At 44.4% G+C, this 17,187-nt stretch overlaps 1 protein-coding gene across 1 annotated transcript in view; it reads left to right on the forward strand.

The window, feature by feature from the left end:
- Positions 1-1,374: 1,374 nt before the first annotated feature.
- The window catches only part of LOC144118797 (evasin P983-like), a 28,264-nt gene continuing 12,451 nt past the window's right edge, over positions 1,375-17,187 (forward strand). The window contains exons 1-2 of the mRNA XM_077651617.1: positions 1,375-1,456; positions 3,562-3,630. Of these exons, the coding sequence (XP_077507743.1) occupies positions 3,576-3,630 (55 nt within the window). The 5' untranslated portion in view covers positions 1,375-1,456; positions 3,562-3,575. The remainder of the gene's footprint in view (positions 1,457-3,561; positions 3,631-17,187) is intronic.

Consider the following 17,187-nt stretch of genomic DNA (forward strand, 5'->3'; position numbering starts at 1 on the left):
TTAGAAACCGGCGAAAGCTCTAGGACATGTTCAGTGTTTAATGACGGTGAGCGAAACGAAATTGCGGCCACAGAGCGATTGTGGCACATTAAATGAGTGATGAAAAGTTAACTTGACGATAACCGAGAAGTAATAAGTTGTCCCGAGGGAAATGGTTCGAACAGATGAACATGATCGCGGTCACTTTTTTACACTGCTCAGTCTTTTATTCAATAACGTTCGTGGAGAGCGTCACGTGGTTCCCTCGGGAAACTATGAAATGCCACTATGTGGGCTTTCCAGCGAGAAGGCACACAAAATGGAACGCACCGAAACTCTTTCGACGTTCGCTTTTTTAGCCTTTTTGTCTTTTTGTGACATCGCGACGAGTCGACAAAAGAGATGCCGTTTTAGAGCGCACGAGTGATGAAGCCTCTGAACCCCTTTACTGATATGCTGTGCACCTAGATCGCCGGTTTCTCGCTCAGGCCGCTAGGAGGCGACCAAAGATCTGTAGTTGCGATTAGGATTAGCAAAGCAGTGCTCCACAACATTCAACAGCCTTTGCTAAAACACGTGAAAGCAATTCCCTCAGCCACGGGGAAAAACGTATCAACGTTAAAGTTCACTCAATTTTCCGCATTGGCACTAAAGCTAGTACTCAAATCTCGGCGACCAGGCGGAATTCTCTTGCACCAATTCCGCCTGCTTGTGCTGGCCACAAGAAGAAAATTTGCACCGGGCTTTCGGATTTGTTTGTCATTCCTATTTAGTCCACCACGTCTGTAAGAGTTGTAAGAGTCATGGCAATGCATTTCTGCTATAATCAGTATTATTTAACTCGCTGCGTCGCTAACGGTGCCTTCCTCACCCTTTTAGCACTGATTAACAAATTTTCCTTTCTGTGTCTATGGGAAAAACTGCCGCATACGATGTTTTCCCGTTTGTTTTCTTCTAATACTAAAACACTTTCTATTTCATTCACTTATTTCGAGCCACCAAATGGAGGCTGGCAGTATTGAATAAATAAAAAAATAAATAAAAAAAACTTCGACAGGAACGAACGCTTGCTTTCTTTTCCTTGCCTGAATAACAAGGGTCAATATTTTCTCCCCTCATCTTAAGGAAACATAAAGGCCTAACAAATATTTTATTAAGGACTAGAAAGATCAGTGATTTATCTCCTGTCTGCACTCTTTACAGATGAAAGTACAAAGGAAAGAACAAAAGTGCAGAACAAAGGAAAGTTTTTTTCTGCTCTGACATTCAACAGGGAGGAGCTGCTCGCGTTGGCGTGTGAAAGACGTCAATTATAAGGCAAACATTTTGCAGCGAAGCAAAAAAAAATTCAAACTTTTGAGCGAAGCAAGAAATGTGAAACTATATTCAGTGACACTTTTATAAATCATGAACAACAAGGGTTTATAAGGCCCACTGTAGAGTACTTTTATCCGATTCAGACGTTGTTTCCGCCGCTGTGAGTACTTTCATTTTTCTCTTCCTTCGAGCCCTGTAAAAATAGATTATATGCTGGTAGTTAGGGCTATTATTTTTGAAAGTTCCGTAATTTATTGTATACTTCCTGCGGGTTGTACATGCTAAAAAGTTGAAATTTAGCGCTTTCCTGATTTAGAGCTTTGCGCTTTCTAATACTGCTGAATAACGCACAAAATTCGAAACACATATATTACAGGATATTGTGATACTTTCGACGTTCCTGTACATATATATTTACATGCTTGCACACCTGGCTTCTGTACCCTATATACAGCGTGCGGACAATCGTGTTGAAGAATATATTTGTCAGCCAAAACTGAGTTAAGTAAACGATACACCAGTGGCACTTTATTATGGGAGATACGCTATTTGCAGGCGGGCTCTCTATTATAATTTTCTGGAAATCAGTACAGCTTTGTTGTCAGAAGTGATAAAAGCATCTGAACACCTTAATTGCTAAATTTAGAAACTGTAAAACATTAATTTGCTCGAAAAATTTCAACCTTCAGGTGGTTAATTGATGTTTAAATTTGGTAGTTGAAGTGACTGGAATAATTTACTGCTCTGAGATTTAAATAAAAAGATGCTACCGATTCCGGGCGCGCACATATTCATCATAATCACATACTAATAGAATATTAGGCGCGTAATGTTCCTATTCCGCGTAAAAGGTCAACCTTTGATGTATATTTTTTGAATGGCAGCAAATGCTTGGCAGAAATAGAATGTTCTGTATGCGTGAGCGAATCACAAGCATTAGATTACTGTTCTCGTGGATGGCTCGGCGATCGAGACTAATCGACAGCTTCACAGGAACAGAGCGGCTCCCTGCATTGCCCTTAGGACCATGCGATCGATATTAATTGATTTCGTATAGTACGCACTTTTACTGAGCGTTGAGCTGTGTAGTACTTCACCTGCTGCTGCCGTGGTCGACCGGAAACATAGCGCGAAGCGTAAGCGCAGGAAAGAAAGAAACGGAGACTGACGAATCTAAATCGAAAAGAAACCTTCGGAAAGGATCTACTTTAGACGCCTGCATCAACGGTGCAGTCCATGTGTTGGATTGTTATTTGCGAAACCCATGAAATGAAGGAAGAATTGAGGGAGAAATAACAATATGAACACTAATGTTAAGCATGATGTGGAAACGCCGCTGTCCAATGAGGCAGTTCAATAGAACAGCTGACACTCAACTCTGGTGACCTTGCTCCTACTCATTGCGCTATTCAAGTCACTGCTCCTGAATAATATTTACAGCCACCTCAGACTGCAACAGATGATGAGAACGACTTATCCTTTGCACTATAGAACTTACTCTCAGCTGGCTTTTCTCATAGTGGGACTACTAAGGCTTCAGCATTAAAATGGTTGATGCCAACAGTCTTTTGCAACGACAAGGACACCTGCTAGTACCACCAGCGTCTATTTAAATGCGAACAGGGCACATACAAACCGGGCAAAAAAAGTGAGGTATATGAGCCGCTTGAGCGGAAATACAGACGAGTGCCATAAGCAGTTACAAGCAACGGCCTTGCACTTTCGAAGTGAAAATATTCTGCACTAATATTCTGCCTCCATCAACCATGGCCTTTTTATTCTCGCCTCAGAATTCTGGTTCTCGTTTCACTGGGCGCTGATATACATGATATATCCGGGCAGAATGATGACATTGCACGAAGGTCGAAAGAGTCGCCATGGATTAAGTTTTGTGCCTATGTGCTATATGCTGACGTCCGAGAGTACCTCTTTCAAACACTGTGAGAACACATTTATTTTGGGCAGTGATTGCTAACCTAAACATTTCTCGACTCTTCTTCTTTACCCTCTTTTTAAGAATATCCTCCTTACTTTCCTGTAAATACAATATGTAAGAATAGGCTCTAAGGCCTGGAGATTCGCCGTCACCCATGCAGCAAGTGACTTGGCTATCTTTAACGGAGGCAGTAATGCTACACAGTGTTGAGAAACGTCTACCTTCCAATTCTTTGAGGAACCCCAGTATTTAAATATGAATACAGATCTAACAACAATTGTTAAATATATCTTGAAAGGTGATACTTAACTGGCACTGTTCTCCTGCAGGAAGTCACTACACCATGAAAACTTCATTCTGCTTGATTGCAAGTTGCCTCGTGCTCTTTGCGCTTAAAGGTGAGTCCTATATATGGTACAATCCGTGCACTAAGCAACTACATTGGCAGTGTCTCGCGCTTAACCAGTTCATTTAGTTTCCTCTTGAATAAAGGTGCGAAATTATTTTTGGTGCAGAAAAGCATTCTAGGGCATGCAAGCTCTACTTCTGTGGCAACACCTGAGTGTGCACATCACAGAGCTCTCCTATCGTGAATTCCAGTCGCGGATACGGACTGATACACCCGCTCCTCGACACAGTACCCGACTACATCAGGGAGCGTCCACCCTAAATCTGCGTTTGAAACACCTTTGCTTGGGCTGTAGCATGCTGGAGGCGTTCTCGCACTACTAATGAAAAAATTATATATAGCCAGCGTTCTGTGCGCTCTCTCGCGCACGTTCACTACTACAGAACGGGAGCGGGAACAAAACCAAGCAGGCTTCCAGTCGTATCCCCCGATTTCAGCCGCAGTAGTGGATCCGCAGTACGGCTCCGTGAATCCATCTTCGCTCGAAAACTGCTCCTGGTCTGCGCTTGGAAGAAACGGTCCCCAATTCAAATCTGCCAATGCAAATGACCAGTTCCGAAAAGTGCATAAAACAGCCGTCCGGATGTGCTCCGAATCTGCGATTAGAATTAACCACTAGTTCGCTATGCACGTCCGACCTCTCCTGAACAACAATTAAGTCCACACATTACCACGTAGGGAGAAGGATTGGTTATTTATGTTATCCAGGCCTGCTCCGATGGATAGGAATATGAAGAATACAAAGAAAGTGATTGGCTTGGCTTGGTTTAGGGGGGTTTAATGCGCCAAAGCGGCTCAGGCTATGAGGGACGCCGTAGTGAAGGGCTCCGGAAATATCGACCACCTGGAGTTCTTTAACGTGCACTGACATCGCACAGTGGACGAGCCTCTACAATTTTGCCTCCATCGAAACTCGACCGCCACGGCTGGGATCGAACCCGCGTATTTCGGGTCAGCAGCCGAGCGCCATAACCACTGAGCCACCGCGGCGAAGACAACGAAGAAGGAGACAGCCTCGATAGAAGACATATGGTCGTTCGGGAGCGTCTTGAAGAAGGAGAGTAAGGCCAAGGCGCGGTAATAAATCCCAAGTCGGGAGCCCAACCAATGGGAATGCATTTATGCAGCAGAACGCCCCAGTGGTAGGCTGAGCATTTGTTTTTTTAGTATTTTGTCCAGTGCAGTTTAGCAATGAAGCAAAAGCTGCTCATACTTTATTTGTTAGAAACTGATAACCTTGAAATTATAGAACGATCAGAAAACAGAAGGCAGTGTACTGAAGCATTAATTTATAGGTTTTTTTTAATTTTCAGTCTGCTCAGGAAGCTAGCACGCTTCTGCTTTTTTGAGCTGATAAACTTATCCCGTTCATAGCATGTTTTTAATTTCGCTGTTTAGCATGGCACAACGGTGCACTAAGAATTCAAATCGGTAGCAAAAACTGCCAGAGCTAGATCAGCTAGTAGTCGCAACATTTCAGTTCAGTACATTAACCAGCGAAGGTGGTAGTCACTGCACAATAGGAATTTATTATAAGAGAAGAGCACAGGAATGGCGGGATATAGAGAAGACAAGCACTATTTCACTACAATGAATGCATAGAAACTCGCCCAAGTTTCTGCTTTAAAAATAGAAGTCTGCCCTTTGAACGAATCTATCCAGGCAATTGAATTACATGGTACCATGAAAATAATTTAATGCAGTTGGGCGCTACAAGTGGCTGCTGCGATGTCGAATGTTTTCGCGGTGTATAAATTCAGGCAGAAAAGTCCAGATGAGACGCGGCAGTGCTACTCAGAGCAATGGAAAGTACGGTGAAAATGATTGCAAGAAATAAATATAAAAAATAACCAACAAAGTTTCTTTTTGCAACCTGCTATCATTAGATGTTTTTGAAAATAATCAGCAAGAAATAGGGCGTTGTACGTCCTCACACAAACCGAAACTGTAATAATTATTTATTTTTGCATAAAACCAAACCCAAATATTTCAATACACCAAATATTTCGGAATAGCACGATTTGTTCCAGAATCAGTATTATGAAATTATCGGCCAATTTCTAAACTGGAATGCCACAAAAACTCAAACATAACGCGAAGAACATTGAACCCGGTAAAGTGGCATAAATGGCAGAGCCAACGAAAAATTCATGTTTATTGCTGACCTTTCAGTTTTGGAGCCCGGTTTGTTTTGGAATGAACATCCCATCAAAGGCAGCACGCTTTTAAGCAAGCAATTATCAACATAAAATTTACAGATTTTGCAGACGAGTGAAATCAGTGCATGCAGTAGCAATATCAGCTTTTCAGATAGAGTGTAGATTTTCAAATTTAAATGCATACTGCACACGCGAATTTGAAAATATGGAAGCACGAAGTACAACTATTACCGGCACGGGTAGCAACAGTTCGCTTGTTCTTTCTGTCAGGCCAGTAGAAATAGCAGACACCTTTAGCATGCCATGTACTAAGTTACCGTTACCGGAGTTCCGGGAGCCCGCCCATCGTTGGTGAACACGCGCTGATTGGTCCCCATGCTGTAGGCGCGCGCGCAGCTATCCGGTACCTGGCGCCATCTGGCGCCATCAAGGTGATTCGCGCATGCGCACTGGCTACGCACGAGCTTCTGTTACTCCGGTATCGGTAACTATATCACGGTACACGGTGTGCTAAAGGTGTCTAGTATCAGATTTTTACACGTAAATCGCTTCCCCTTTCTTGATGAGGCCGAAAACCTGATTGCAAAATAGTGGCCGCTATTTTATCGCATTCGTGTCTGGGATTCTGATGTGTTGAGATAACGAAAGGTTGACGAGGGAAGCGCAATGATTCTTGTGGTGGTGGAGAGAATTAGTGGTCTTTTTGTTATACGTACATTTATTGCAAAATAGAGCAGTCAGAGCACTTCTGAAGTGTCACATAAAAACTTCGCTTTACTTTTTCTGCCAGTTAGAAGCAGTGGTTTGGCAGTTATATATGCAGTCATGTGGGCGATTTTGCATCTCGGCTTAATGCAACTGTGAAAGCCTTCTAACTGACAATTAAAAATTCTCGCAAGGGGTAAAATTAGCCGTTAGTTTTCTGGCTCTCGATAACCACCTTGGGCGATTGTGGGTTTGCACATTTGACGCACTCACTTTGCCTGACGACGTTTTGATGTCTACACAGAAGGCTGGTGACGACTGGAAATGAAATCGAATGTGTTATGAGTGCTTCAAACAATTGATTCAAACTTAAGCGAAGTTGAGCTTAGAATTTGTTCGAGATGATGGTTGATTTTTATGGCGCAAGTGCATCTGTGGCCAAAGAGCGCCATGACGCAAGGTTTTTAGTCTACTCTAGGTGGGGTCAAAAACATATTTCCCAAGCATTTCACCCGAAATGAACCGAGAAACAGACTAGGGGAAATCTGGTACCCATTGTATCACGGGTGGCTAACCGGCGGCACTGCGGATCTAACCCCGCACCTCCCGTATGTGAAGGATTTGTTGGTAGTGTATTTCAAAGAAATAGCGTATTTGTTGGAAGTGTATTTCTATGCTCATCGCCGAAACGCAGCACAAGGGAAGAAGGAAAGGGCGAGATCTGACAGCTAAAGGTTTTCTTTAAGAAGGTTATTCCACAGGCATACCTGTGGAAAGAAACGCGAAAGAGCAGCCATACACTAAACATAAACGCGGAAAGTTTTGCGTTTCGAAGGTCGGTAAAGAATACCGCAGCATAAAATCACAAATTACATAGAACGTTGAACATGGGTGCTGCCATAATGGTAAAACCATGAAAACTACCTCCTTCCAACATGAATGAATACAACCGGTTTTGCCTAGACTTTTGCTTAGATGGAAAGCAACCGGCGTGTCACTGACCCAGCTGTCCGTTCCCAACTTTTAGATCAGTGAGGCTGATTACTACCCCTAGCCAACTTATCCTCCATGCGCTCTTCCTGCTCTTGTACAGTGGGCGACGTTTATTGTCTTTACCATACAAAGACGTGTACCTACCATCATTAGCATTAAGAAAAGTAGCGCGTTTTCTCAGCTGACCTTTAAAAGGGCTGAGCAACACTATTCAAGAAGTGCGGTACGGGTGGGATTAAAAGGCGGCCGCTTCACGAATATCCTCTTGTAAGAATTATGTTAATTCTTTCTGTAGAAGCCAAGCAATCTGCAGTCAAAATAGACATTTCAGCGTCTTCTAGCTTTTTTTCTTTCCTCCGGTCACTTTTTGCACGCACAAAGGCAGGCGCTGCTCCACTCGCACCACTTAATCCGCTGCACCACTGAGCTGCTGACGCGCGCGGGAATTCCCCGGGAGGCGGAGCTTCATGGCGCGCAGGCGTGACGCAAGCGGCTGGCTGCAGTCAAGGAAGCTGTGTGAAGTCTGAAAGAATGTTACCGACAGCCATTCTTAAGTGTAGACACGTGCACGCGTGACACAGAAGAGGACGCATGTTTATGGCCGCAACAATGCTTCCTATCATTTATCCCTGTCACTCCCCTCTTTCTTTCCCTTTCGCTGTCCTCTCCTCTCATTTTACTCAAGCTAGTCTCGGCTCAGGTGCTTCACGTTCCAATGGCAGATGCCGTGGCTAGCAACACATTTCCCTTCTATTGTTATATTATTAATAAATACCCACTAATAATAATAGTAAAGTTTTCACATTCTCTTTGTGATCCATTTTTATGATATTGAAGCGGGAAGGCGACGACGAGACTGAGCGAGTGAACGGGCGGACGAAGACGAAGACGACAACGAAGTTCTGACTGTGTTCTAAGTGCCACTTGTAGCTGTTCCTTCGCTGGTGTACATAGCCGTAAATATATTCTTTCCCGCAACATATTTGGTGGAGGTGCGGGGTTGCCCATTTTGACCCGTCGTCTCCCACAGAAGTTCGCACCGACGCCTCCGGATATGGGATCAGTGCCGTGCTAGCCCAACGTCAACAGGGACAAGATCGCGTCATCGCTTATGCCAGCCGCCTACTTTTCTCCGCAGAGCAAAATTACCCCATTACTGAGCGCGAGGGTCTCGCCCTTGTCTGCGCTGTAGCTAAGTTCCGCCCGTACCTGTTCGGCTGCTCATTCGCTGTTGTCACTGATCACGCTCTTTGTTGGCTGTCTTCACTAAAATATCCCACCGGTCGCCTTGGTCGTTGGGCTTGGCGCCTCCAAGAATATTCATACTTTGTAGTGTACAAGTCCGGTCGTCGCCGCCAGGACGCTGTTTATCCCGATACCCTGTGGAGCCACCTGACCTAGAAAACGCTGAGACCCTGCCCTGCCTCTTAGCTATCACTGCTCTCACCGATATCGCCAACGAACAGCGCCACTACTCATCTTTACGCCCTATCTTTGATGGCCTACGCTCTGCAAACCGATCTCCGTCTCTGCAACTTTATGTGCTCCAGAATGGCATTTTATATCGCCGCAATCTACGCTCCGATGGTCCTCCATTGCTGCTCGTCATATCGCAACATCTACGCTCTTCTGTCCCTGAAGAATTGCACGATCTGCCGACAGCCGGCCACCTTGGCGTGTCCCGCATGTACGCTCGAGTGCGGCACCGCTTTTTTTGGCCTGGCCTGTATCGTTACGTCAAGCGTTACGTTGCCGCTTGCGACCTGTGTCAACGTCGGAAAAGGCCCTCCACCTTGCCTGCCGGTCTCCTACAACCCATCGACGTCCCTCTGGAACCTTTTCACCGTATTGGCTTCGACCTTCTTGGCCTTTTTCCCACGTCCCTCACCGGCAACAAGTTGATCGCTGTCGCAACTGATTATACGACTCGGTACGCCATCACGAGTGCTTTGCCTACCAGCTGCGCTACCGATGTCGCCGATCTTCTTCTCCAAAACGTCATTCTTCACCATGGCACCCCTCATCAACTGCTCACCGACCGCGGTCGTTATTTTCTGTCCCGAGTGAATTATGACATTCTTCGTTCGTGTGCCACGCAGCACCAGCTCGCCACAGCTTACCATCCACAAGCCAACGGGATTACGGAACGGTTCAACCGCACGCTCACCGGCATGTTAGCAATGTACGTCTCGCCAGACCACCGAGATTGGGACGCTGCCATGCCTTATGTGACTTTTGCGTATAACTCTTCACGGCATGACACAACCGGCTATTCCCCTTTCTACCTTTTGTTTGGTAGGCACCCCATCTTGCCTTTGGACACACTCATGTCGTCTTCTTCAGTCGCCACCACTGCTTACGCTCATGACGCCATCCGTTGCCCAGGCCTCGCTGGCGCGCCAAATAGCCCGTAGTCGGCTCCGTGCCTCACAAGCTTCCCAGAAGTCCGCCTACGACCGCCATCACCGGGCGGTCGAATATGAACCCTGATCACTCGTCCTTCTCTGGACGCCGTCACGCAGCGTCGGTCTCTCCGAGAAGCTTCTTCCTCACTACCGTGGCCCTTGCCGTGTGGTGCGCCGTGTCATCGACGTGAACTATGAAATTGCACCCCTTGCGTGCTCGCCATCGTCCTCCGGCTCCTCCACCGACGTCGTCCATGTCTCCCGCCTAAGACCTTATCACGACGTTCATACGTCGCCACTCTAACGCCGAGACGGCGTCTCGTCAGCCGGGGGTCCTGAAGCGGGAAGACGACGACGAGACTGAGCGAGTTAACGGGTGAACGAAGACGAATACAACAACGAAGTTCTGACTGTGTTCTGAGTGCCGCTCGTAGCTGTTTCTTCGCTGGTGTACATAGCTGTAAATATATTCTTTCCCGCAACAATATGCTTAATTCATGTAGCAATAAGAAAGCTTTCTGTACACACATAGACATACATGTGCATGCACATACATGCATGCACATATTCTTCGCCTTGTGTTTTGCAGTTATATTGCACTTCTGTTTCTCCTTTGGAAAGAAAAGGCGTCTAGGGTTAAAAGACTTCTTTTTATGCAGTTTACCTAAATACCTTCCGCGCATTACTTTTTTACAGGATCAGCGCAACATACTGAAACAGAAGGTGATGAGTGCAACACTCTCAGTACAGAGTATATTTCTCTTGTAGCCTGTCATGCAGCTAAGCCGCAGAATCGTCTACGATCCCTTAAAAGAATACGTCGGCTGTACTAGTTAAGGCCTGAGATTTTGCTAATTTAAAATGATGGATTAGAGAGAAGGAAGCAAATTGCTTTATTTAAATAGAAACCTACTTTAACGTCCCCGAATCAGACTCCCGGGAAACTTCATTATGCTTGAGCGCAAGGCTATTTTTTCAGTCAAACATTTATTGAAGCAAGAGAAAAACCTTTCGCATAATACAAAAGAATGGTGTTAAAAAGGAGCAAGCCACTTAAATTTATCAAAATTTAACTCCATTCGCCACGCACTGCAGCACTTAAATATGCAGTAAAATTGGACAGATATGGATACCGCAGCTTATTTGTTGAAAAAATTAACAGTCGCGTGCGAAACATGAATGTCAGATGAATAGAAGGCTAGCAGAAGGACGGTGAATATTATATGAATTAGGAGCAAGAGTTGTACAAGCACGAATCATTGTGCAACCCCTGGATTAGCACGGCATGAGTTAGTGTAAGCAGCAGAAACGAAATGAGAGCGGTTAAGAAGATAATGAGTCCAGTTGAAGGCAAAGGTACTGGCATTGGGATTAATCACTGAATTCACAATGCATTGCCTGCTTTATGAGATGCTTTCAAGGAGTGTAAAAGTGATGCCTACGTAAGATAACTTCTCAGATATGTACTGTAACTTACGAGCGAGAGAAAATACATGAGTTTCACATGTGTGTGTTTAACAAGAACAGTGTTACTCCAACGAGAGAAACTAATACATTTTGTTTCAGAAAGGTAAGAATGCTCTAAATTATTATACGTCGAAAAAAATTCCAACATATGTTAGTGAGCAAAATATCATACAGATGTAGAGGTTACTGCTTGGTAAGAGACCTGTGACGTGGAGCCACTTTCCTTCCAGTAATTTAATTACGCTAGATGCGTCGAAAAAGGGTCGAGAAGCGTTTTCTTGGCATAAGCTAACTATGAGAGAAAGTATTTTTTTAAGAAATTAGTCATAGTCTAGCAATATTCTAGGGTCAACCTTTCTTGAAATACTGGTAATAAAGCGTTTCCAGGTGTCGATTGTGACAGCTACTGAGGAATCCTCGTGCGGTGTATCAGAATGATGAGTCGAGCTCATCGAAAATTTTGTAGCGAACGTATTTTTCAAGCCAACTGGACAAAATCGATTGAATATATGGGTATGAGGTTACCGGTGCGCTCAGCGGCAACAACGCTACAATCAAATCCACGCAATAAAGCTGTATGAGTGAAGAGATAGGAAGAATCGACTAGGTGGGGGCGGAAAATTTATTTTACGAAGGAGCAGCCAACGCCTTATCGGCACGCGCAGTGAGCTGCAGATGGTATATGTAGCACACACGGCAGCAACGGGCGCAGTTGTCACATATATGACCCCACTTTGATGGTGTTTGTACTATTGGGAAGAAGTTGAGAGAAAAAACTGACACCAACCAATATTTTGACTTTACCCACCGTTTCTGGACCAACTCGGTCCCTTCTGGGTGACTAAAGTGGGCCAGTAGAAGCGGCATGCTGCCTTCGGTCTCCCTTTGTTAGCACGTGGCGCCGTTCACTAACGTACGCGGAGGCGAGCGTTCCTGGAGTCCTATTCATCGCCGCCTTTGCACACTTAACACAAATCAACCCAGATGGTTGTTTTTGGCTTGTCCTCTTGCGCCTCTTTAATCGGGGTTCGAAATACTCCGTTAGATTTCGTGTAGATTTCCTCACCAAAAAATATGGAGCGCTTGCGACTGCCAAAGGGAGCAGAGTTGGTGTAGATTTTTACACCAAAAAATACGAAGCACTTGCGGTTGAGAATAGGAGCAGAATTGGTGTCGATTTTTACACCAAAAAATAGGAAGCACTTCCGGTTAGCAATGGGAGGTTTCAACCGCGGCGATACGCTGAGCGGTGGCTTCGGCGTCGTGTGTATGCAGGCGCAAGATTTCGCAAAGCCGGCATCCAGGAGGAGGAGGTGATGACAGTGGTCCGTTTTTCTATATTGCATTTTTGCTCTTTCTTACAGCGCTATTAGAACTGCTAACGATTTAAGCGGAACGGTGCTAGTTGGCTAATCACACTAATCAGGTTCGAATGCGCTTTGAAATAAAGGACAAAGCCCAATCGAGCCTCAATGCAGAGATATACCAACTAGCCCCGTTCCGTCCATGCCTTTACGAAGTAGTACTGTAAGGAACAGAGTAAACACGCTGGATAGAAAGTTCATCGGACCGCGGTGTTCACCTCCTTCTCCTATATGCCTGCTTTGCACGATCGTGGCTCCATGCATACACACGACGTCACAGTCAAGTCGCAGCGTATTGCCGTACATCGCGGAAACAAATCTAGAGTAGCGGCGGCGGAAAGGAAACGTCTTTAATCTGACTCCGCTGTGTATACGGCAGCTCTGTAAAAAATACAGAAAGCATGGCTCCGGCGCAAGCCGAAAGAATCTTGACGGGGTGGTTCGCAATGGCAAGAAAAGCAGAGTTGGGGAGACGGCAGGCAATGAAAACGAAGACAAGACCGTCGTAACGGATCTACGTACCAAATTCCTGCAACACATTCTTTTTTCTTCTCGCAAAAGTCTACCGTCTCGTCACTGTGTTCCAAAAACCGAATCATTGAACTTAAAGATCCTGAATGGTGCACAAGGAAGCCACTTGCGGGCAGCTCCACGTTATACACATATTGTTTGCTATCTATCTGCCCTTAGAAGTTGTTTAAAAGAACGCTATTGTATATTGTATGCTTAAAATCCGTTCATTACTGTAACTTAATTTCGCAGTTTTTAATGGACTTCTTTAAAGAAAATTTTGAATGCTGTGCTCTCCTAACGCATTGAAAATATTTTTTGAGTACCATTTTCATCTTATCTATGAGTCCTCAAAGTTGCATTTTAAAAGCAGAAGGATTCCATGTAAGGATCACACAGAAACATGGCAAATAGCTTGTGCTCCGCGGTTTTATTTTTGAACAAAAATATAGTTCTTGTATTTTACCTGCATAGTGCAAAGTAGCTGTGTAAGTTTGTTAACCATTTTTTCTCCGAGACTGCAGTTTTAAGCACTTTACAAAAACATTGGTATTAGGACGTCCTAAAAACACTGTTCACCAGTTCACTTGTGCATGTGACATACATTCATTCCATTGAATGCTCGAAAACACTGAATTACACAGACCACTGTTACAAATAGCACTGGATTGCCGCAAATGTCAGTTACTAATCGACACACATAACTGAAATATTAACACCAGTAGCATTAAAAGGCTGATTAACTATGACATGTAAATGTTATGCTATTGAAAGGAAATTTTCACTCCGTCTCATCATTTTCGTCACGATATTCTTACGCGTCTTTTGAAACCTTCATGGCTGACCACAATTCAAGTTCGCACCACTGCACTCAAATAAGTTGTTCTCCGTGTAACCGCTTTCTTAGTGCATACCTGCATGTAAAGCCTAACTCTTATGAGGCCCTAGTAAGACCCATTCTTGAGAACAGCGCCAGAGTCTTGACCCCCCCCGTATTACCTGAGCAAGAAACGTGTACGGATTCACAATCTAGCCGTCCATTTTGTATATTCTCGGTACTCACATTGCGATAGAGTGACGCTTCTGCGTAAAAGGGCGAGCATCTCGACGTTAGAATGAAATTGCTTTTCTGCTGTATTAAATATGACAAACTAAATTCCTCACATCCGAGGCCCAACACGAAATTTAATTATATCCGGGATTAAGCAACGAAAGTCCATTACATTATAGGCGGCAAACTTAGCTTCGCTATATCTGTTGGTTAACGTGCAAATGTATATCCGAGGTGGCATATTAAGGTTCATTACATCTGAAGCATTACACTGAGCTCAAGCATGTAAGATCGTTCGTAGTCTGGTGGACAGGTTGCTCACTTTGACTGGTGGGCCGCCTGCCAGTGTCTACTGACAGACGGCGGTTGCCATTTCCGCCTGCGCAGACCATTCTGAAGCTGACGCATTAAAATTAAACAAAAGTCAAACAAAACACGGAATAATACTACATAAACAATATCAGATAAGCGTAGTCAACTTAGAATGGTCATTATAATGACGGTATTGAAAACCTTAATACCTTGTAAAAATAATGATAACAATATTTTGCAGCGTAACAGAAGTCTGTATCCGTAGCTAAATATCTGGGCAGGATGATGGTCATGACATTACATAGACGTTTGATGGGTCGCAACAGGCTAGCATTTGTGCTGTACGCGATGTGCTCTCTTCTAAACACACAACTCTTTTTCCTCCGTTCGCATAGATTTTCTTTTTCGCAGTCATTACTAGCCTTCAGATTGATGACTATCATTCTTTACACACGGTGCTTCAGGGAAGACTAAGCAATTTTTGAAACCTAAGTTTTTAAAGTAAAAATATAGATTTTGCTCATTGTATTAGAAGCGTTGGTGGACATCGGAAGGCCGGTGAATTGTCTTAAGAAGTAAGCTTATTAACATATTTGCGATAATTACCTTTCTAGCTATAACTATCACAGATACTAAGCCTGTTTCAATTAGAGATTTGTAGCAGGTCGTTCGTAATAGCAATATCAGTATTTAGAATTTCGAAAAACGATTATTCTCGGCAGTGTGGCTCGACCAAATTTAGCTACATCTTGCCAAAATACGTGCACTTTCGAAAACGATGCAGGCGAAACAGCCTTTTAAGTGTGCGTACCTAACGGAAAAAGCTAAATTTTGTTCAGCCACAGCAGGAAGAGTATTCACGTTTTGTAATTTATAAAACTGATGTCATTATTATTAACGACCAGCTAAAAATCTTTCTTTACAATTAGGCACCAAACACTAACAGTAAGAGCTGTAATTATTAAATATTAGTTATCGAGCTTACTATTTAGACGATTCACGGGTTTCCTGTTGTCCGCCAGCACTATCCTAAATAATCATATCTTTACCAGAAAAAAAAATAACTATTTTTGAGAAACCTCTAAAGCCGTCTCAGAAACACCGAGTAGAGTTCTTACTATAAAAAGTAGCGAATGGTCTAATTTCTTTGCCTTCATAATGCGACGAAGAAGATGAAGCTGGCATTGGCGCGGGACAGAACGCTCTCGCTAGGCCAGCGCCCATGAAATAATCTCTTTGCCATCGTTCATCGCGTCCCATGCTTAAGCTGGCCGCCACATAACAGAATACGTGCCATCGAGGACAGAACTGCCCAAGACGCGCCGGAAGTGGCTCAAATGCATCGCCGCGTCAGCATAGTCACCTAGTAATGCGTGAATGGCACGTCCGTTTCGCGCGCCAATGAATGCTCGTCTGGAAGCGTCTGCTTTTGGGCTTGGTGCGAGAATGCGAGAAGCAAGAGGCGTGCGCCGGCGCTGTGATGGGGCGCCTGCAAACTGCTATTTTTGGGGGGTTTTACTAACAGCTCGTTGGCGCGCTCTGCCAAGAGAAGCTTGTTTGATTCGCGTACAGAGCGGTTAGAACAATTAATGTTCCGGTGACATTCTCGGATAACCCTTCTAACAGGAATGAACAAATTAAAAAATATATACACCGCCACCAGTGATAGGTCTCTTGAGAACGCTCATAAGCCCTGGGCGCTTCTGTCCGCGATAACAAATTAGCCAGCAGTTAACTGCAGAGGCTTACGATTCGCTGTGAGCTACGCAGTGACTTTGATACCTTTAAGAAACACCTGTTTCTGTATATCATTGTGGAACGCGTATCATGTAGCACATTAAAAATAGCACGAACTGTGAAATAAGGCCACAAAATTCTGCAATTGGTCAACATATAGGGGAGCATGGGGCTTCAATGAGTGGAGAATAATATTCGCGTGCTGTTTTCTTCCTGGGAGCCGTTATTACATGATGAGAACACTGCTTTGTGTGACAGCGAGTTTCCTAGTGCTCTTTGCACTTAACAGTGAATCCGAGATGGCATGGGAAAAAATATTTGCGCAATAGGTGCCACTTCCATATCATCTTTACCTATATGTCATTGATTGGGTGCTGCGAGCATGATTTTTGATGCAGAAATGCATTCCACGGGTTTTTTTCTGTCGTCAGATTCTGTGTTCCTTGTCGCCGTGTGTCCGCACTGCCAAAGGTCACCTGGACAACAGTTCAGGTCCCAACTGACCTGAAAAATAGCCCAAACAAACACGAGTGATAGAGCGGGAACGATACATACAAGCTCTAACTCGCAACTGGGGTTTATTGCTGAAACACGCAATTTATACAAGTCACTTTGGAAAAACATAAAACAAGCAGCCCCGTCTCCTCGGAAAACCAAGTCAGAAACCCCAGTTGCGAGTTAGCGCTTGTCTGCGTCGTTCCCGTTCAGTCACTCGTATTCGTTTTGCGCTGTTTCTTTTTTTATGATGAACGCTATCCACCTCGCCCAACTTTTAGCTTTACTTTATGGCGCAAGGGAAGTTTAGAGCGCCATTGCACAGGGTAGTTTTCGTTACACAAGGTG

The sequence above is a fragment of the Amblyomma americanum genome, chromosome 2 (assembly GCF_052857255.1).
Source record: "Amblyomma americanum isolate KBUSLIRL-KWMA chromosome 2, ASM5285725v1, whole genome shotgun sequence".
NCBI lineage: Eukaryota > Metazoa > Arthropoda > Arachnida > Ixodida > Ixodidae > Amblyomma > Amblyomma americanum.